Genomic DNA, 21,811 nt, shown 5'->3' with positions numbered 1-21,811 from the left:
CACTATTCCTCCCACTGATAGCAATGATGGGGCACTATTCCTCCCACTGATAGCAATGATGGGGCACTATTCCTCCCACTGATAGCAATGATGGGGCACTATTCCTCCCACTGACACCAATGATGGGGTACTTTTCCTCCCACTGATAGCAATGATGGGGCACTATTCCTCCCACTGACACCAATGATGGGGCACTATTTCTCCCACTGATAGCAATGATGGGGCACTATTCCTCCCGCTGACACCAATGATGGGGCACTATTCCTCCCACTGATAGCAATGATGGGGCACTATTCCTACCACTGATACCAATGATGGGGCACTATTCCTCCCACTGACACCAATGATGGGGCACTATTCCTCCCACGGACACCAATGATGGGGCACTATTCCTCCCACTGATACCAATGATGGGGCACTATTCCTCCCACTGATACCAATGATGGGGCACTATTCCTCCCACTGATGCCAATGATGGGGCACTATTCCTCCCACTGATGCCAATGATGGGACACTATTCCTCCCACTGATACCAATGATGGGGCACTATTCCTCCCACGGACACCAATGATGGGGCACTATTCCTCCCACTGATACCAATGATGGGGCACTATTCCTCCCACTGACACCAATGATGGGGCACTATTCCTCCCACTGATATAAATGATGGGGCACTATTCCTCCCACTGATATAAATGATGGGGCACTATTCCTCCCACTGATATAAACGATGGGGCACTACTCTTCCTCCCTGACCACCAACCCTGAGGCCATGTTTATTTTCACTGATGCTGGGCCCAAGACATTTTTACCCCCACTGGCCACAGCCCGGCCCTCCTAAAGTCTGAAGGACAGTAAACTGGCCCTTTGTTTGGAAGGTGTGGAGACCCCTGCTTTAGATCAACCCCATAATCATAATGATACTAAAAAAACATTGCTTTTTCATAGCATTAAAGCAAAACTTTATTTGCAGCTGGCCTGCACCCAGAAGATCAGCCAGTTAAAGGGGATTGTGGTGCAGACCCCTGTGTAGGCTACCCAAGAGAACACAGCACTACAAGAGAAAAAAAATATTGGGGGGGGGGGGGCTGGAGTACCAGTTTAACTTAGGCCCTAATAATAAAAAGGTGTTTGACACGTGTCTCTAATGCCAATCTAGTGCTCCCTGAACATAGGGCTGAAAAGATGCCAGAATCCCAATCAGCTGAACAGAAACAAAAGCTTACCAAAGAGTTTTCTTTACATACTTTTGTGTCTGCCAACCTGGCAGCTCTAGTTTACTTCCAGGCACAGGCAAATTAAAACCCATCTGAAACTTCCCCACCCAACAACATAAATCTGATTTTTATAGGATTTTATACTTCCACTTCTCTGGGAGCCTTTTCTTACCTAAGCAGGTGCACTAGGAGCTGTCTCCTTGGTCTTTTGATGGCACAAAGGTCTGACCATGAATTTCTGTGTAACCCGTGCCAATCCTCAAAAGGACACAAGCAGAGGGACTTTCAAAAGGGACTGAAAAATTCTGTTAGTTACACGTTTACTTCCATAAATCATTGCAGAGGTGAAAAGAGAATGCTGAATAAGCTAAAAAATATGGGATTCTGATTAATTTGAGTCTGTCACATATGAAGAAAGATCAGCGTTGCAAAGCAGACAAGAACAATATAAAAAATGTTATCATCTATCTTTAAATTATTATTGAAAACACCAGTAATCATCTTTTTTTTAATTAATACCACCATGGCTGAGTGATCAGTTGAATAAGCTACCGTACTTTAATTAATTTCTATTTAAATGCTTTGATTCTATAGCAGAAAGGTGAACAGAGACAGGGACTTCGGATGCGGTTCTACACTCTCCGGCCACTTTATTAGGTACACCTTGCTAGTGCCCAGAATATATCCCCCACACCATTACACCACCACCACCAGCCTGAACTGTTGATACAAGGCAGGATGGATCCATGCTTTCATGTTGTTTACACCAAATTTTGACCCTACCATCTGAATGTTGCAGCAATCAGTCTGGCCATTCTCCTCTGACCTCTGACATCAACAAGGCATTTTCATCCACACAATTGTCGCTCACTGGATATTTTCTCTTTTTTGGACCATTCTCTGTAAACCCTAGAGATGGCTGTGTGTGAAAATCCCCGTAGATCAGTAGCGTTCGAAATACTTAGACCGGCCCACCTAGCACCAACAACCATGCCATGTTCAAAGTCACTTAAATCTCCTTTCTTACCCATTCTGATTCTCGGTTTTAACTTAGGCAAGTCATCTTCATCACGTCTACATGCCTAAAAGAATTGAGTTGCTTCCTTGTGATTGGCTGATTAGCAATTTGTGTTAGAAAACAATTGAACAGGTGTACCTAATAAAGTGGCTGGTGAGTGTATATGTGTACACTCCAGATAGTTCAAAGTGGAAATGTCACCAGAAAAATGGTAATGTCCCCAGGAAAATCGCAATGTTTCTGCAGACCATGGCATTAGATTATAGCTTCAGCACAAACACTGACAGTTAGTGGGGTCGTGTCAGTGTGTAGTAAATGAAGTGAATAGGTGGGGGAGCCGAATACATGTGACTGGGAATTGTTATAGTATTGTGCTCCATAAACCCTGCCCCATGTGAGTGCAATGAGTCTTTATGTTACAGCAATAAAGATGGCATCCCCCTGGGTGTTTCTGCAGAAGGTAATCAGTGCTCATACAGGCCATCCATGGGTTGAATTCCGAACTAATTTTCTTTACAAAATCTGAACTTTTGTCCGTTTTGCAACCCCATGGTGCCATAATTGATTTTGAAATCTAATCAACCAAGCCTTCAATTTCACCTCATGTTGCTGCAGAAAAGAATTTTCATTGTCAAGAATTTTCTTTTCTTTCCAGATCACAGTTCCCGCTCATTCCTTTTTCATTTACATTTCCCGCACAATTCTCCAATCATTGATTCGAAATTTGTTCGTTTTTCAAAAATTTCCAACATGCCCAATCACTCAAATTCAATGGTCACATGAAAATCGCCCATTTCTGTGACCCACTAATGGTGCGAAATGCGAACGAAAATTATTACGGATTTCGACCCATGTATGACCATCTTTGAGAGGAAGTGAGAGGAAGTGATGGCACGCAGACTGCCTACCTCACAATGGAGCCAAGGCTCGGATCATGAACCAGTCTGAGGAGCTGCCGGCAATGAGAGAAGGTGCTCAGAGGAGACTGGGGTTTGATCTCTGCCAAGGGTAGTTTGATGTGGCATAAGGTCACACTCACACATGTGCTGAGGCCCATAGTCAGTGAATGGTCCATGTTTGTAAGTAGCTTGAGCCGCCAGGTGCTGTGTGCACACAGCCCATATAAGTGCATGTTGACAGAGCAGCTACACAGACACATCTGCTCATTCTAATTTGACAGGCATATAGGCGTGCACAGGGGCGGACTGACCATTCGAACACTTGGGCACTGCCCGAGGGCCCAGGGTCAGTATGGGGACCATGAGATGCCCCTGGTATGTTTCATTGGCTTTTTCATAGGCTTTTTTGGGTGTGGGCGTGGACACGGGGGCCCTATGATCCCCTATTGCCCGGGGGCCCCATGAGTTGTCAGTCCACCCCTGGGTGTGCAGCCCCAAATGCAGACAGTATGCACTTGTGGTTGCTCACCCACATGCCCATCAAACTGGAACGAAAAGCTGAGCCCATACAGCCGCTATGCCCACATACACTTACATGGGCTGCCTGCACACAGCGCTTAGAAACTTACACACACAGATCATTTGCTGACTATGGACCTCAGAAGCTGTGTATGAGTGACAGCACGTGCCAGCTTAGTGGTTAGCACTTCTACCTTGCAGCACTGGGATCCCCAGGTGGAATCCTTAACCAGAACACCATCTGCATGGAGTTTTTTGTTCTCCATGTGCTTGTGTAGATTTTCTCTGGGTACTCCACCTGTCTTCAACCTATCCATTGTTATATGTGTTCCTACAATGGAGGCTCTGAAAACTTTATTGTCAGGACCGCAGTATATACAAAGATCCCTTTTGGGCACATGCGGCTTATGCAAATATTTGCAAATGTGTGCAAACAAAACTCTCTGTTTTTAATGTAGACTTTAGACAGGGCAATTCAGTTGTTTTGCAAGTTAGCTGGTAAGTGTGCTGGGAAATCTTTTGTTTGTTTGCGATGTTGCCTTTCCATGTACACCTTATTATAAAGGCCAGTTATAGGTTGGGGTGGCTGCCATTTTTGTACTCTGGTTTCCTCCCACACTGCTAAGTCATACTGGTAGGTTAATTGGCTCCTGTCTAAATTGGCCCTGGTAAATGTATGCATGTGAGATAAGGACCTTAGACATTAGGCTCCCTAAGGGCAGGGACTCGTGTGATTGTGCAATACACAAGCACTGTATGAATGATCTGCACTATGCAAATACCTGAAAAAAAAAATTCATTTACAACTGACAGCATAACATTTGCAGGCCAGGAGAAGTGTGGACATCCTTTGAACATTTTATTGAAGGTAAAGGAGCACCGGCATTCTGATGTTTTATATAGTGAAAGAATGTATGATAAAACATCCATTGCTGGTCAATGATTACCCTTACAGTAAACATGGACAATACTTATTTAGGTGACCTAAAGAAAACCATGAAAAGAATAAGAAAAAATGCAGAAACCAACATTGTACATGTCCCTGACAAAGCCTGGCTCAAGAATACTTGCCTCTGCCTTTAAAGGGTAACTCCATTATAATGGAAAAAAAAATCTAGCAAATAAAGAAAAATGAATATTGCATATAGAATTGCTGCACAAGCCATATCGTTATGTAGTCTTATTTTTAAAAAATACCTTTCTTTTTTAATCTTCAATGCTGTCTTTTCTGTAAAATTCAATGCGATACGGAAACCTGGAGGAGTTCTGTACACAGCTGGTATACAGAACATCCCCAGAAATGTCTTTTCCTGCTTGTGTGACTGTCTCACTGATTTTCCCATAGGTCTGCTACAAGTCAGATTTTAGACATCCTCTGCAACAAAAAATTTCATTTTTGGTAAAAGGTAAAAGGATTCTAAAGGGATGCTGTCACTGCAACTTTCCGCATTAGAACAATGCAAGTGCATCAGCTGACTAATAATTAAAACTCTCATCTCACTTTCATTCAGAATTAGTATCTCAAGAACACAATGGAAAAAGCATTTTTTTCTTCCAAGCAGAAACGGGTAGGAATCAGCAACAAAGTTTGTTAAAATCCCTGCAATATATACTGATCACTCACAGGGGAATATTACTTTCTCAACAAACGTGGAGTTACTGTTTAATTACATTAATAGAAATGCTAATTATTGCTTTTCAGACACTGGTTAGTTAATTTGAGAATAGCATTTTTGTGCATGGTAAAAGAGATGTGGTGGAGTCATGGTTCACATTTCACGCCGGGGTGCATAAATTGGCTATTCTCTTCTAAATTAATGAAAACCTGGTCAATATAAATTTGGTACATTAAATTACATAATTAAGAAGGCTGAAAAAAGACCATCATGTCCAAGCTCTCATACCTTCTGCAGGTTTGGTACTGAGGAAGGCAAAATAAACTTCCTTTATAATGACCATAGATATACTGAAAATTGCTAATTATATCGCCTCTAAGACGTCGTTGGCCACCTTTGAACGCTCTTCAAAACTGCTGTCTTTCTTTACAGTGTGGTTCCTAAAACTTTATTCCACACTTATGTTAGTGTTATCTTTCTTTTGCTTTAAGCCAAAATTTGTCTGACTTTACAGCTGCCACTTGACATTGGTTATCCACTATACCCTAGCCTTTTTCCAGCTCTGTTTCACCCAGCTGTAGTCCATTAAACGTATCAGGGCAGTGTTATACCCTCAGAATCTCAGAATGGTGATTTAAAGTGGAGTTCCAGCTGTTTTTGTGTTTATTAAAAGTCAGCAGCTTCAAAAACTGTAGCTGCTGACTTTTAATAAATGCACACTCACCTGCCCAAAGGTCCAGTGATGTGCTCACCCGTGCTGTCCCTTCTCTCCTTCTTATCTTCCCAGGCATCGGTATCTCAACTGTGGGCACCAGGCTGTGATAGCTGGCGGCTTCACAGCCAGGTGCCCACTGTGCATGCGCGAGTCACGCTGTGCACCCTAAGTAGTCCGGCAGTCTTCTGGGACTTGTGAAGTTTCCCAGGAGACTGCGGGAGGAAGGAGGGGAGCCAAACTTCTGGCTCACTTCGCCGCAGCGAACTGATTTGGAAGTGGGAGCGGGTACCTGTCAAAACCAGGTATTCGCTCCCCCCAAAAAGGTGCCAAATATGGCAGTGGAGGGGGGAAAGAGGCAAACAAGTGGAGCTTCCACTTTTGGGTGGAACTCTGCTTTAAGTGACTTTGAACATGGCATGGTTGTTGGTGCCAGAGAACTGGTCTGAGTTTTTAAAAAAACTGCTGATCTACTGGGATTTTCACACACAACCATCTCTAGGATTTACAGAGAATGGTCCGAAAAAGATAAAATATCCAGTGAGTGGCAGTTTTGTGGATGAAAATGCCTTGTTTATGTCAGAGATCAGAGGAGAATGGAAAGACTGGTTTGAGATGATAGAAGGGCAACAGTAATTCAAATAACCACTCGGTACAACCAAAGTATGCAGAATACCATCTCTGAACGCACAACACATTGAACCTTGAAGCATATGGGCTACAGCAGCAGAAGACCACACAGGGTGATACTCCTATCAGCTACAAACAAAAACACAGGCTACAATTCGCACAGGCTCACCAAAATTGGACAACAGAAGATTGAAAAAAGTTGCCTGGTCTGATGAGTCTCGGTTTTAGCTGTGACATTCAGATGGTAGGGTCAGAATTTGGAGTAAACAACGTGAAAGCATGGATCCATAGTGCTTTGTATCAACGGTTCAGGCTGGTGGTGGTGGTGGTGTAATGGTGTGGGGAATGTTTTCTTGGAACACTTTGGGCCCCTCAGTACCATTTGAACATCAATTAAATGCCACGGCCTACCTGTGTTTTGCTGCTGACCATGTTTATCCCTTTATGACTACAGTGTCCCCATCCTCTGATGGCTACTTCCAGCAGGATAATGCATCATGTCACAAAGCTCAAATCATCTCAAACTGGTTTCTTGAACATGACAATGAGTTCATTGTACTCCAATGGCCCCCACAGTCACCAGATCTCAATCCAATAGAGCACCTTAGGGATGTGGTGGAATGGGAGATTTGCATCATGGATGTGCAGCGACAAATCTGCAGAAACTATGTGAGGCTATCATGCCAATATGGATCAAAATCTCTGAGGAATGTTTCCAACACCTTGTTGAATCTATGCCACGAATATATTAAAGCAGTTCTGAAGGCAAAAGGGGGTCTAACCCGGTACTAGCAAGGTGTACCTAATGGAGTGGCCGGTGACTGCATATTCAACCTATCTTTTAATAATATACATCCAATAAATGACAAGGAATTCCCACAGAATTATGGCGTAGCTACCTGTCTTTTTGTCTCACTCTGACTGAAAACTTCAGCTGAGAAAGGATTTTACCAAAACTGGAGCAGCCAAAATCTGGAGCAGCTGTGTGAGCCAACCAAGCAGCTTCTGTCTTTTTATTTTCAAAGCTTGACTGAACAAGCCAAAGACAGAAGCTTGATTGGTTGCCATGCCCAGCTACTCCAGGTTCTGGCTGTTCTAGTTTTGATAAATGTCCCCCTGAGTGCTTTGATAAGGAAGGAGTCATTGTTGTAATTTACTTTACATGTGTAAATTTCAGTGTAAGCTCTTGAGGTCTGTAAACAACAGGCATTGGAGCAAACTGTTTACAGAGCCTAAAGCCTAAGCCTAAAGCTCCTTATACTGCCCCAAAGGAAGAATTTGTGATATTAATATGTAATAATTACCTGACTTAAAAATAAAAATATTTTTAATAATGTATTTAGTCCACATTGCACCAAAACAAAAAAATTACAAAACCACGATACATTCCCTCCAATGCCAAAGCAATTAGTAGAAGAAGAGGTAACCTCTTAAAATCCTAGCCAATAAAGTTGAAAGCACAGCTCTCCTCTGAAACTGTCCCCTTCCCGAAGTTCCCCCTTGGTACCAATGGCGCATGTGAAGGTGTCTGACTTGATGGGAGATATCGGTGACTACGCTCCTTCAAGATGACAGGTGTAAGGTCACATAGGGCCAATAGGCATGGAATGGTCCAAGTGGAGGATGATTCATGACAGTAAAAGCTAAAAGTTGGCCCCCATGCAAGATAAATATTTTTATTTTTATCCTGTATACAGCTACCCTTTGTGCCCTGTCTTTTGGCCAGTTCTTTACCCATGCATAGACATTCTCCCCTGCAAACACAAATGCTCCTGCGCTTGGGGATGGACTCGATGCAGGCTACAACCACATTAAGAATGTCCTGGAACATGCACACCTTGCTGCCCTCAAATGGACCGGGGGAATCCAAATATACTGAATGGGGAAAGAACAAAGAGAGGGCGCACAGGCCTAGTGCATTACCATAAAAAATGTTTAATAAAAAATAATAAAGTAGGTGTTGTACTCACAAACGACAATATAGTCAAGGCACATCATAAAAAAACAGCTGGGTCAACACCGCGCTGAGTAACAGTCCGCAATAGGGAGTTTAGACATCCAAAAGTCTGACGCGTTTCGAGGACTTGCCTCTTCCTCAGAGCCACATAGCTTGCTATGGGGGCACCCAATAGGAGGGAGGGCCCAGGAGCACTGCCTGGAGACCCAAGAAGAGGAGGATCTGGACTGTTCTGTGCAAAACCATTGCACAGATCAGATAAGTATTACATGTTTGCTATTTTGAAAAAAAACAAGATTGTAGTATCACTTTAAGGAGGAGCAGTGAAAATGAGGCTCAACGGCCTGCTGTTAGCGCCACCAACTGCAAGTGTAAACTAATGCATGCCATAGGCGGGTCGTTTATCGGCCACATTTTTGTCCGCAAGAAAAATCAGCCGATATTCACTCCGTTAGTGGGGTCAGCCCGTCGGCCGTTTTTCGCGGATTTTCTCATTTAGTATTATCGGTCATGCTGGAAAATCCACTAAAAACTGCCATTTGTCGTGGATGATGGTGGCAGCATCGGCAATGGCGCCAACCGATTTTTCGTTTATCGGCCGACAATTCGGCCAAGAAACGGCCTGTCTATGACCAGCCTTAGCCTTACAGGTCTTATCACTCCCCCAGCCTGTGACTGGACACAAAAGGAGAATCAGAAGACTGATTAGCTCATCTCTATTACTCTGCTTTCTCCCCTTATAAGCATGCTCCCTGTAAGTACATGAGGAATGCAGGACAACTGACTAGCTCCTCATGATGCTTCTCCCTCTCCCAGCCTGAGCTCTGCTATACATGGGGTTTCAAGAGTCTGATACTAAGAAAAAAATCTGATATTTACACAGTTTGCATTAAAAAAATAAATTTAATGATGAATTAGTGAATACAGAGTTGTATTAGAGTCTGTATTTTTTATTTGCCTGGACTTCAAAGCCCTATGGGCTAATTTACTGGACGCTGAATATTTTTTGCATTTTTTTTTTTAGCTCTGACCATTAAGAAAGAAAATATGTATAACGCCATTAAGCATTCCCTTCAATGAATCAATACTATAATGTGCAGGAGGTAAATTCAGCTGATCCATGCAACTAAATCTTTAGTGCATTGAAAACATTTCTGACCATGAAAAGAAGAAGTGATGTGTAGTAATGAAAACACTGCATGCATTTTCAGTGGTGTTAGCACCATGCTACCTTTTTCTAGGTGCCGCCTGTCCTATTCAGTTGACTAATTTGTAACTCTTGCCAAACGCCCCTATAGCATTTGACAGGCGTAAGACAGGCATTTGGGAAGCATTTTTAACGCTGCTCAAACGCTCCCCAAACACCCTATGTGCGTCTTTGAGGCGTTTGATAGGCGTTTGCCAAGCATTAAAACCGCACCACAAACGCCTACAATGAAGTTTAATGGTATTAACGCTCCGTAAACACCTCGCAAATGCCTGCCAAGCGTTTGTGCAGCGTCACCATAAACTTGAATGGGAGGCTTCAACTCCTCCTGACTGGACATGAGGTGTCAGTTTTGCCGTGACGCTAACGCTTCAGTGTGAACAGCACTGTGTGCTGCCATGTGTAGCATTTTCAAAAATGCTTCCCAAACATCTGTCTAATGCCTGCTAACAAAGCTAGTGTGAACTTAGCCTTACATTCTATCTTCCTTCCTCCCTTCTGCCAACACTGATGCATTGTAAACACATGGCTAGAACAGAGTATGCATTCACAATACATTTGAAATATATTTGTCCACACCACAAAGACCTGAATACATTTTATTTCCATGAAACAATAGCTGAAACATGCAAAATACAAATGCATCCAAAAATGCACAAGTGATTTTGTGAAGAAGGTCCCAAAACAGATGCAATTATATACGAGACTCTTTGGGAAAAAAATCTTTCCTGAGCTAAAAATGACGGCTGCTTTCGCTACAATCTCATGAAACTGCTAATTGCCTGGCTGACACGCTTCACTAATTTGAATCACTGACCCAAAAAAAAGCAAAAAAGCATGCCAGTACGAAGTGTAGACTGTACTCTTTTTACTTACTTGTTCCAGGTCAGTGACCCAGTGTTGAGAGCAATGAGCCAGAATAATAACCAGGGAACCAGCATTGCCATAATGTGGTCAGCAAATTGCTGCCTCCATGTTTCTTAAAGGAAAAAGGCACAACTCCCCCCCCCTCCTCCTCGTATTCTGTTTTGTTTTTTGAACTTTTTACATACATACCTTTTTTTCATGTGTCTTTACATATACTAGAAGTGCTCAAAGTTTTTGTTTGATCAACTTTCTAATCATTAGTGGAGGTCAAATTGATGTTAATTTGTGATCAAAGTGCTAAAAAAATTTGACACAACAGGATGGAAATTTTTTCTTCAAAGATTGAATTTCAAACAGTGTATGTGGTTTTCGGTAGGGAAAGTCTATTGACTGCAAAATGAATATTAAAAGCAAAGATTTCAAACTACTTTTGAAAGACAAGTCAGTGAATGTACTGAGAGTTTTCGTAGAAATGTTCATACAAACATTTTCTTGTAAAGCTACTTGCCTATGGTCAGTTTTATTCTGCCTCAGTGGAGTCACATGACATCATAGATCCTACGCCTCCTCAGTGGAGTCAGGTGACATTGTAAATCCTCCTACTTTTCCTCAGTGGAGTCAAATGACATCATGGATCCTCCTACTCCTCCCTCAGTGGAATCATGTGACATGATGGATCCTCTTACCTCTGCTCAGTGGAGTCACATGACATCATGGATTCTCTTACTCCTCTTCTGTGGAGTCATGTGACATCATGGATCCTATTACACCTCTTCAGTGGAGTAAGATGACATCATGGATTCTCTTACTCCTCTTCGGTGGAGTCATGTGACATCATAGATCCTATTACACCTCTTCAGTGGAGTAGGGTGACATCATGGATCCTCTTGCTCCTCTGCAGTGGAGTCACGTGACATTGTGTATCTGCCTACTCCTTCTCAGTAGAGTCACATGACATCATGGATTCTCTAATACCTCTTCAGTGGAGTCCCATGACATCATGGATCATCTTTTACCTCCTCAGTGGAGTCATGTGACATTATGGATCCTCTTACTCCTCATCAGTGGAGTCACTGGAGTCACGTGGCATCATGGATCCTATTACTCCTCCTCAGTGGAGTCAGGTGACATCTGGATTCTCTTACACCTCCTCAGTGGAGTCACATGATATCATGGATCCTCTTACACCTCCTGAGTGGAGTCATGTGGCATTTTGGATCCTCTTACTCCTCCTCAGTGAAGTCACGTGACATCATGGATCCTCTTACTCTTCTGCAGTGGAGTCACATGACATCATGGATTCTCTTACACCTCCTCAGTGGAGTCACATGATATCATGGATCCTCTTACACCTCCTGAGTGGAGTCATGTGGCATTTTGGATCCTCTTACTCCTCCTCAGTGAAGTCACGTGACATCATGGATCCTCTTACTCTTCTGCAGTGGAGTCACATGACATCATGGATTCTCTTACACCTCCTCAGTGGAGTCACATGATATCATGGATCCTCTTACACCTCCTGAGTGGAGTCATGTGGCATTTTGGATCCTCTTACTCCTCCTCAGTGAAGTCACGTGACATCATGGATCCTCTTACTCTTCTGCAGTGGAGTCACATGACATCATGGATTCTTTTACAGCTCCTCAGAGGAGTCACGTGACATCATGGATCCTCTTATTCTTGCTCAATGGAGCTATGTGTCATAATGGATCCTCTTACTCATCAGTGGTAGCTAAAGTTTTAATGCTGTAGAGACTTTAACCACGTAAAGATGTGTCTTCTGTGAGCCCAGGACAGTGTGATGGTGATGACATAATCCAGGAGCATGGGACTTTTATAGCCTTGGCTCACAAAAACTGAGCTCAATGATGCTGACTGTCATTTACCCCAAAAAAGGTCCAATGCTGGATCACAGAACAGGGAGTCTACAGAGGGTAGCACTATACATAAGGTAAGTACTGCAGATCAAGCTGCTTTTTCTTTTTACTTGTGCAGGTCTAGAATTTTTTTTATTTTTTTGTCTTTAAACTGGAGCTGGACTTTGTCACTAAGCCTGAAAATAGCCTTGAACTGTTTGGTTCAAGTTTCAGATCAGATAGTTTACAGATGAAGAAGGATAAATTACCATTTCAAAGCTACAAGAAAATGTTATGGAAATCTTGGTAAATACGCCAAAGATTCCATTATTCAAGAGTAAAAAGGGCTTATAAAAACTAATGAGTGCCAAAAAATAGGCTACTAGCATGATGAAACTACAGTATAACATCTGATATCAGTCTGCTCTAAACAGATGATGAAAAATCATTAGAGAAAGCAGTTAGAAGTCCTGGCTGCCGCAAGGTGCTCAGTGATCATCTGCAAAAGGAGAAATATTGGATTTTTTGCCATAGTAAAGGTCCTGCCTGTGTCCTGCCAGCATGAACCATTAGGCCTCATTCATCAATGTGTCTTTCATAAGACATGCTGGCCCTTAGCGTTCAGATTCAGAACTTCATTCTTCATATGCTATTTCCAGCGTAGGTTTAAACCTGGATTCACACACTGATTTAGTAATATGTATTTCTAATGAGCATTACTGCATGAATATTGTTGGTGCACATTTGTGTAAATATGCAAAACTGCTCCGCATCTGCTGAGAGAACCAGGGAATCATGGTACCCCCAAATGTAAACTGACCCTCGCTGCTCCCCGAAGATGTCTAGATGTTCAGGGAAGGCAGCAGGTTTAAGAAGGCTTTAACTTATGTCATATACTCCAACAGACATACAGTGGGGTTGAATTACTAAAACTGGCGACTGCAAAATCCGGAGTAGCAGTGCATGGTAGCCAATCATCTTCTAACGTCAGTTTGTTCAATTAAGCTTTGAGAGTAAACATGGAAGCTGATTGGTTTATGCACCAGATTTTTGCACTCCCCAGTTTTAGAAAATCAACCCCAATGTGTGCAGTAAAATAAAACATGGAGAACTCAATTAAAAAAATGTATGAATTCTGTCTCTCTCCCTTTTATGTGAACTGAGAAATGGATCTTTAAAACTCCTGTTCTAGTGCAAAATGCCTCCACAGCAAAAAAGGGTCTATCAGTGTTACCATAAGGTGAGTAAAAAGAGCAATACAATCATTTGTTAAAGGACGTCTTTGGCACTTAGGGCAGTGAAATTAGAGCATACTACCTTGGAAGCATTTTAACTAGCAAAAAATACCCAGTTTTCTCAGTAGAAGTAAAAAAATGGCCAAGAGTAAGAATGTAGCGACAATGACGGGCATTTTAGGGGTCCAAGACCCTACCGCAAAGACCTAAAATAAAAGGAGATACATACAAGAGAGTAATCTATAGTGAATGAACCAATACAATGGATGTTTTATCAATGGTGTGTTTAGTGCCTGTTACAGGTAATCAGGGTACATCAAGATCTAAGAACAAGTGATAGAAAAGTATGTATCGCAGGTCCAGAGATCCTGTGGAATTTCTTTTTGCGGACTAAAAAAAGGGTTCCTTACAGCTCCTGTTCTAATGCATAATGTCAACAAAGCACATAAGGGTTCAACAAGGTTACAATATGGTGAGCAGGACAAAGGAATATAAATCAGTTGTTTGCAGAGGTCCTTGGAAGTTAGGGCAGAGAAAATCTAATATAAGTTTACTTGAAAAATCTCCATTCATGTTGTGAGTTCTGCCTGTCTGCTCGTCATTATTATTATGATTATACAGGATTTATATAGTGCCAACGGTTTGCTCAGCGCTTTACATTATAGTGGGAGACAATACAGTAACAATACAGTTCAATACAAGAGGGATTTGAGGGCCCTGCTCCTTGGAGCTTACAATCTAGGAGGGAGGGGTGAATGGTACAGTAGGTAGTCACTGTGGGGGATGGAGTGGTTGGTAGAGTAGAGGATTCCAGAATTAGAAAGGCTTTCAGTGATCGCCGAAAGGCAAGTAGAGCAGGTGATAGTCTGATAGATTGGGGTAGGGAGTTCCAGAGGATGGGTGACGCCCTGGAGAAGTCTTGGAGACGAGCATGGGAGGAGGAGATAAGGGAGCTAGAGAGTAAAAGGTCTTGCGAAGACCAGAGTGTGCGGTTTGGGTGATATTTATATTCGCCATCTCTTTCCACAACTTCCTGGACTCCCTGCATGCTTTGCAGCTTCTCCACTGCTGTTTATGTTCAATGTCTAAGGACTACATATCCCATGATACCTTCCTGCCTGCAAGCAGTGATTCCTGCACTGACTCTACCTGTTGAAACTCCTCCTCTCAGCAGCTCTGTAGTTCAGAAGGCAGGCTATGTGAAATGTGTGCCACAGCAGTGCCTACTCACAGGGCATAGTGAGTACGTATCACAGAATTCCAGGAAGTAAATGTGTTGGGATCTTCACATAGTAAGTTTACAAACTGCAAGATCATTTAGAATAATAGAAGTAGGCTAGAAATACTTCAAATACAGTGTGGAAATGAATATATGGTTTTACATGTTGACCATATACATGCTTTAAATTAGCAAAAACTACCCAAAGATTTCTCAGTAGGTGCAAAATGGCCAAGAATAACACTAACAAGGTAGCAACAATAACAGGCATTGCACCTTTTGTATTGGTGCCTCCACAGCCTATAGACTACGACAATGCGTTACAAAATGCCACAGAATATACAATAAGGCCTCATGCACACTGGTTTATTTTAATTGCCGTTTCTCCCGGCAGGAGAAAATCAGCTTTATAAACTCACCTAATCTGCTATTTTTCAAACCAGTTTAACAGAGTTTATCAGTGTTTGGAGTTTGGGCGTCTATTTATTTCATTGGCCTGAATTTTAATTTATTCCAGCAAATGAAATAAATAAAAGCTGATGTGCTAAACACACCGCACATTAAGGCATCTTTCTACTGCATTTGGCGGTTTTCTGCCAAAACATCCTTCTCCTGAACGTGATTCCTCAGCTTTCAGAAGAGGAGAGTTTTACTGCCTCTAAACTCTGCTGCTCCTAACCTCTGGTAAAATCTTATGAGTGCATGGAGTTGAGTTCAGGGGCTTTGGCAAAAAAAACAGCCAAAAGCTCCTAAACGTGAATTTAGGAGCAGCAGTGTGCATGGGGCCTAGTGGCCAACTGATCGAACTATGGTACACAGTAGGGGAACAGGCACCTGACATACCCGAATGTGTGTCAGATGTTGGAGCATCTCTGGTGGCCGTACATCTTTAACACTATTTTATTGGGTTTGAAATAAAAAGAGATACATACAAGAGAGTAATATGGGGTGGGTAATAGGGAATGCACTGATATAACAACAAATATTTCATTATTAGTAAGTATAGTGCCTGTTACAGGTCATCAGGGTACATCAATATTCAAGAACAAGTAAAATTACTGTAATTTTCTGTAAAAGACAGAAAATTACATATCATGGGTCCTGAGATGCTGTAGAATCTTTGGATCCAACTGAAAATTTAATGTCTATATGTTCCTAGGCTGCTGTCTGCAGGAATGTTCTAGATATGTGTAGATATGACTATGGAAGTCAGGACACTGTTGTTGCATTGTCCAGAATTGAGAAGGAAAGGGTAAAGAGGGTGGATTCACCTGGGTTGGGTGGGTAACAGAATGCTAAGATGTTGGTAAGGGTAGGAGGGGGAATATGGTGCAGGAACAATGTAGAGGAACAAGGGCAGGGCTGGATAGTGAGATATGGTATGGAGGTGAAAAAAAGAGGAGCAGATGGAAAAAAAAGGGAGAAGTGGAGGTGGCCAGAGATCATCTTTAGAGGAACAACTGGAGTCAGTACCCACCACAGAGGTAAGTATGAATGCTCTTATTTTACGGGGGGGGCCTTAAACAAAAATGCTAATGACAGGGTCTCTTTATGTGAAGGCCACTACTGTATTTAGACTCTCATCCAGAACAATTTTGTATCTGTGACACCAAAGATTGGAGAATGGGCACTAGAGACAGAAACCCAAATGTGCACTCACCTAGATGCTGCACAGGCGCACAAAGCTTGGTGCTTGTTTGGAGCCAATTAGGAAGGTGCACAAATTGCTCCTTGGAAATCACACTCATTTGTTCTGTGAGGCCTCAGTATCTGATGCTGGAAGGTGACTACACACACAAACAAAAAATCTTGGTATTGGATGCCATCTTATGGCCAAATTTACCAACATATCTCATTTTGATTGGATCGTCATGGGGCATGTTGGTCTCGTTAGTGCCATATATGCTATTATATAAGACCATTACAACTATGATTACTGCTGAGTTATTGCCAGTAAAAGCATACTGAAGAGTACATACAAAAGTGATCTGTCACATACGGTAGAAAGCCTGCCTGAAACATTGAAAAATTACCGTAACTTTTAAATTTCAAGTTTCTGTTGCCAAGTCATTAGCAGTAAAAAGCCACTTTTTAGGTTGCTGCTCTTTTGGTCTTTTATAGTACCTTATCCACGACCAAAATTTGCCGACAGCAGTGAGAAATGAGATCTTTGTACAACACATAATCAGAAAACATTCTTTAAAGAATGTTATATTTCGCCATTATAGGATATATAGTATAACGCAGCACTAAGCATTGGTTGCATAACAAAACAGGAACATTTTTAACTTACAATTCAAATAACTATAGATCCTAAAGATAAGACTCGGAAAGATATGGCCACCATGAGATCTTTCTCAGTAAAGAAGCAAGCTGCAATAAAAAATGTAGCCATTTCCCATATCATAGTAAAAACAAAATCAAATGAAGGAAATGCAAAGATGAAACCAACACAACTTTAAAGCATTGGGAGTTGCATCAGCTGGTTATCTAAACAAGTGGATCCCACCTCCATTTCTGCTTTAGTCCTCATGCACATTAGGCGTTTTAAAACCGCCGGTAGCGTCAGCTGTATAATGTCCCATTAAAAACGCACGTTTTCCCACATTTTTTGGTGTTTTTGCATTACCATTTAGCCACATTTAGCTGCATTTGCATTATTTTAGTGCTTTTTACACAAGAAATAAAAGTTTTGCTCACAAATGTCAGTTTGCTGCGTTTTACCACGTTTCCCCACATTTACCAGCCTTAGAGCATTTTTACAGCTAAAAGCTCCTCTAGAATCCCACTAGTTCTGGGGTTTTTTCCAGCTAAAAACGTCCCTGCCAAAAAACACTCATTAAAGCTTAAAGACACACATAGGATAACATGCTTGGGAATTTACTGGCGGCATAAAAAAACGCCAAAAGACAAAAACAGCAGCTGTAAAAACGTCCAGTGTGTGCAAGGGGACTAACACTGCAATAAAAAAAATCAAGCAAATATAGCAAATAGAAAAATCTGACAAATGTAACAAGTCCTTGCTGCAAGATGAATTGTGATTCCAAAACATATTTACACAAATGCCACATTCAGACATGTTCACCTGAACCTTTCCACCTATCTGAAGGAGCATCTAGATTCTCATCAAATCTTAAAATAGCAGCAGAGTAATGGAATAATGTGACTAATTGTTGTGGTCACATGTCCTGCCCTGACAAGATAAGGCAGGAGTCGATCTTTGGTCGATATTGATGGCACTTGGCATAGAGTCCCAATGTGACAGCAGATGTGTTCTCTGTGCTACTTACACATCCAATGTGCCCTTCCCTTCCTATGAAGCTCGGCCATTCCAACCCATAACTATGCCTAAAACCTGGCAAGGGTTGCACCAGGGACCCCGACTCTTTTCCTGACACATTTACAACCTGTCATTGTATTTTGGTCCCAAAAAATTGTTTTGTTTTTAAAAGCAACCAACACAAAAATGTCAGATCCAATCATTTGTGATCACAAATCCAATATTGTTTATGGTTTTTTTTTAATAACAACTGACAAAATAAATGTTAGATCCTATCTTTGTTGGTCCCAGATACAATATTTTTTTCATGTATTTTTTTTTAAAAAAGAACATACAAGATAAATGTTGGATCCTACAATTTTTGGTCCCAAACTGAATTTTTTTAATATCAACAGCCAAAAAAAACAAATGTTGGATCCAATCATTTTTGCTCCCAAATACAATATTTTTTTATGTATTTCTTTTATAACAGCTAAAAAAAACAAATGTTGGATCCAATCATTTTTGCTCCCAAAAACAATATTTTTTTCATGTATTTTTTAACAGGAACAAACAGCATAAACGTTGGATCCTACAAATGTTGGTCCCAAATCTATTTTTTGCGGGGTGTTTTTTTTAAAAACAACCAAAAAAAAAATGTTGGATCCAATAATTTTTGGTCCCAAATTCAATATTTTTTATGTGTTTTATTTAATAAGAACCAATAAAAATAAATGTTGGATCAAATCATTTTTGATGCATTTTTCTCCTTTTCTCTTGACAGCAAACAAATCAAATGTTGGATCCAATCATTTGGAAACCCTGAAAACTAAAGGTGGGACTGCTACATGTAGATATATACAGTATATATCTGAGTAAGTCTATAACAGATCTATCAGTATATACAGTATATCTATGCTTTAAAGATCCATAAATCTATATGCTCTATAGATCTGTGTTTTATATATATATACGGTAGGTATATATATATATATATATATATATATATATATATATATATATATATATATATGAAATATAGATCTTGTTATGTGTATCTGCTATGTGTAGCAGTGGCTGCATAATATTAAGGAATGCACACAATTCCACCAATAAAGAATGGGTGGGTATGTGGATCCTGCCTCCCTCCATCACAATACCCCAGTCCCCCCAGTCAGTTCCCTGGTGTGATCCCCCATTCATTTATATATATATATATATATATATATATATATATATATATATATATCAGAGATAAAAGTAAAAGGCTGCTGTGATGTGTCAGCTTGGTGCAGTGATGATCCCTATGCTGTGTGTGGATCCCTATCCATTCTGCTGATGAGAGTCCATGCCACCTGTCACCATGCCACCCTGTGCCCCCCGGGGCTGCAGCCAGCGATCACCCACCTGCCTCTCGGCCAGCTCCTTCTCCAGCTCCTTGGACTGGTTGTGCCATACCAGGTAGTGTAGGGGGTATCTGCTCTCCGGACCTTTCTTTGCTGGCATCATCCTCGTCTCATGCTGAATGGTCCGACCTTCCTCCCAAAATCCCCCCCGCAGAAGAAGAGTGTGGGAGGCTGCGGAACGGACCGGGATCCCCGCACCGGAGGGGGCTGGAGCAGGATCGGGGGGACCGGAGGACGAGCAGCGGTGTTCCTGCGGGGGATCCGGGGGGGGAGCGAGGAGGGCAGTGCCAGGGGCTCCTGGTGGGCTCAGGACTCCTCCCTGGCAGCGCTGTCTCAGCTCTGCTGTGTGTGCATTGTGCAGGATGCCGCTGGTGACAGGAGGAGGACCGAGGTGCATCATGGGGGATGTAGTTCTGTCTTCTCGGCGGAGTGACAGGTGCGGCTGTTAGTACATGGCTGTGCCAGGCTCTGTGATCACCTACCGCTGTCACATCAGTCCGCTCCCTGCTGGGGAAGCACCTACACCCAGCGACACCACTGACATATACTGCAGCTGACCAGCCCTTATGCTGGCCATACACTAGTAGAGAATCGTTCGAATGCGTTTTCGGAAAACCAACACTTGGTCGTGAGAGCGAATGATATTGCCATCATGTAATGACCGAATGGCGAACAATAAATCGCTCAATGGACAAATAGTTTTTTTGTTTATTTTGTCACAAATGCGCAGTATGAAGAGTTTGATTTTTAACTGGCGAGAAACACATTAACCTTCCAATTTATTATTATACAGGATTTATATAGAGCCAACAGTTTGCTCAGCACTGTACAATATAAAGGGAGACAATACAGCAACAATACAGTTCAATACAAGAGGGATAGGAGGGCCTGATCCTTGGAGCTTACAATCTAGGAGGGAGGAGCTAGTGGTACAAAAGGAAGTAACTGTGGGGGATGGACCGGTAGGAGGAGTAGAAGATTCCATTGTTAGCTGACGGAAAGATAGGCTTTCCTGAAGAGATAGGTTTTCAGAGATCGCCTAAAAGTGAGCAGAGTAGGCAATAGTCTGATAAATTGAGGTAGAGAGTTCCAGAGGATGGGGGAAGCTCTGGAGAAGTCCTGCAGACGAGCATGGGAGGAGGAGACAAGAGAGCTAGAGAGCAGGAGGTTGTGCGAGGAGTGGAGAGGACAGTTTGGGTGATACTTGGAGATATGACCGGTGATGTAATTTGGGGCAGAGTTATAAATGGCTTTATAGTCCGTTCAGAAGAATTTTTCCAAACGTTCCCTTGAGATTTTTGGCTCACAAAACGTCACAACTGATTTACGATTTGTGCCCATGAACGGATGAAAAACGAATGAATGGTCTAAATGACAAATTTTCGAATAATTTATTTGTCTAGTGCAACCTTTTCCAAGCTGGGTGCACAGGTATCCTGGGGTCCCTTGAGGTTTCTTTAGGGGTGCCTTGGCAAAATGTCTGAAAATTGTCCAAAACTTGTATACAATCCAGGGGGTGGAACAAGCCTGCCTTTTAGTTACACAAAGCCACAGGTTGTCATTGTGCACCATTATGACCTTCTAGCCACCAGCGTCCTGACAACCAATGACATCATCAGTTGATAAGGAGGATGTCACCTGCCTGCAGGGAATCCTAGTTTGCCCCTCCCCTGCCCCTCGGCTTCAGTGCTGGGGTCAGTGATGGAGAAAAACTGAGGGAGAAGAGAAACATGGGAATACTAGTCAGTACCAGTGTGCAATAGTGTATTTGCCGTTATTTGAAGAATAAATCCCTTCTAACGTTGGGTGTCCTACATGTGTGGATGTTGCTGCATTATATAAAACTATTAGAATGTTTAGAATGGGGTGCCTCAAGACTATCCATAATTTTAAAGGGTGCCTCGGGACTGTCTGTAATTTTAAAGGGTGCCTTACCTAAAAAAAAGGTTGAGAAACACTGGTCTAGTGTATGGGCACCATAAAGTATGATGGCTGCATACGTTTTTTTTTATAGTCTTTTTTCTTTTATTTTCACCCGATGATCCTGCAAATAACACATTTCCTGTCCTGGGGTGACAACTAGTGGCGGACTGACAACTCATGGGGATCATGGGGCCCCTGTGTCCTTGCTCAAACTCAAAAAGCCTATGAAAAAGGTACCAGTGGCATCTCATGGGGTTCCCTACTGACCCCG

General features: G+C 42.1%; 1 protein-coding gene across 5 annotated transcripts in view; it reads right to left on the bottom strand.

Moving 5' to 3' along the window:
• Positions 1-20,029, bottom strand: part of ANKRD13B (ankyrin repeat domain 13B) — a 295,939-nt gene extending 275,910 nt beyond the window's left edge. For 4 of the 5 annotated variants that reach the window (XM_089683035.1, XM_089683033.1, XM_089683032.1 and 1 more), the window contains exon 1: positions 19,619-20,029. In XM_089683035.1, the coding sequence (XP_089539161.1) occupies positions 19,619-20,017 (399 nt within the window). In that variant the 5' untranslated portion in view covers positions 20,018-20,029. The remainder of the gene's footprint in view (positions 1-19,618) is intronic. The other variant, XM_089683031.1, reaches the window with a different exon arrangement.
• Between the last annotated feature and the right edge of the window lie 1,782 nt (positions 20,030-21,811).

The sequence above is a fragment of the Staurois parvus genome, unplaced genomic scaffold, assembly GCF_062004578.1.
Source record: "Staurois parvus isolate SC_StPar_1 unplaced genomic scaffold, SC_StPar_1.0 ptg000299l, whole genome shotgun sequence".
Classification (NCBI taxonomy): Eukaryota; Metazoa; Chordata; class Amphibia; order Anura; family Ranidae; genus Staurois; species Staurois parvus.
This window is presented reverse-complemented; position numbering and strand designations above follow the sequence as displayed.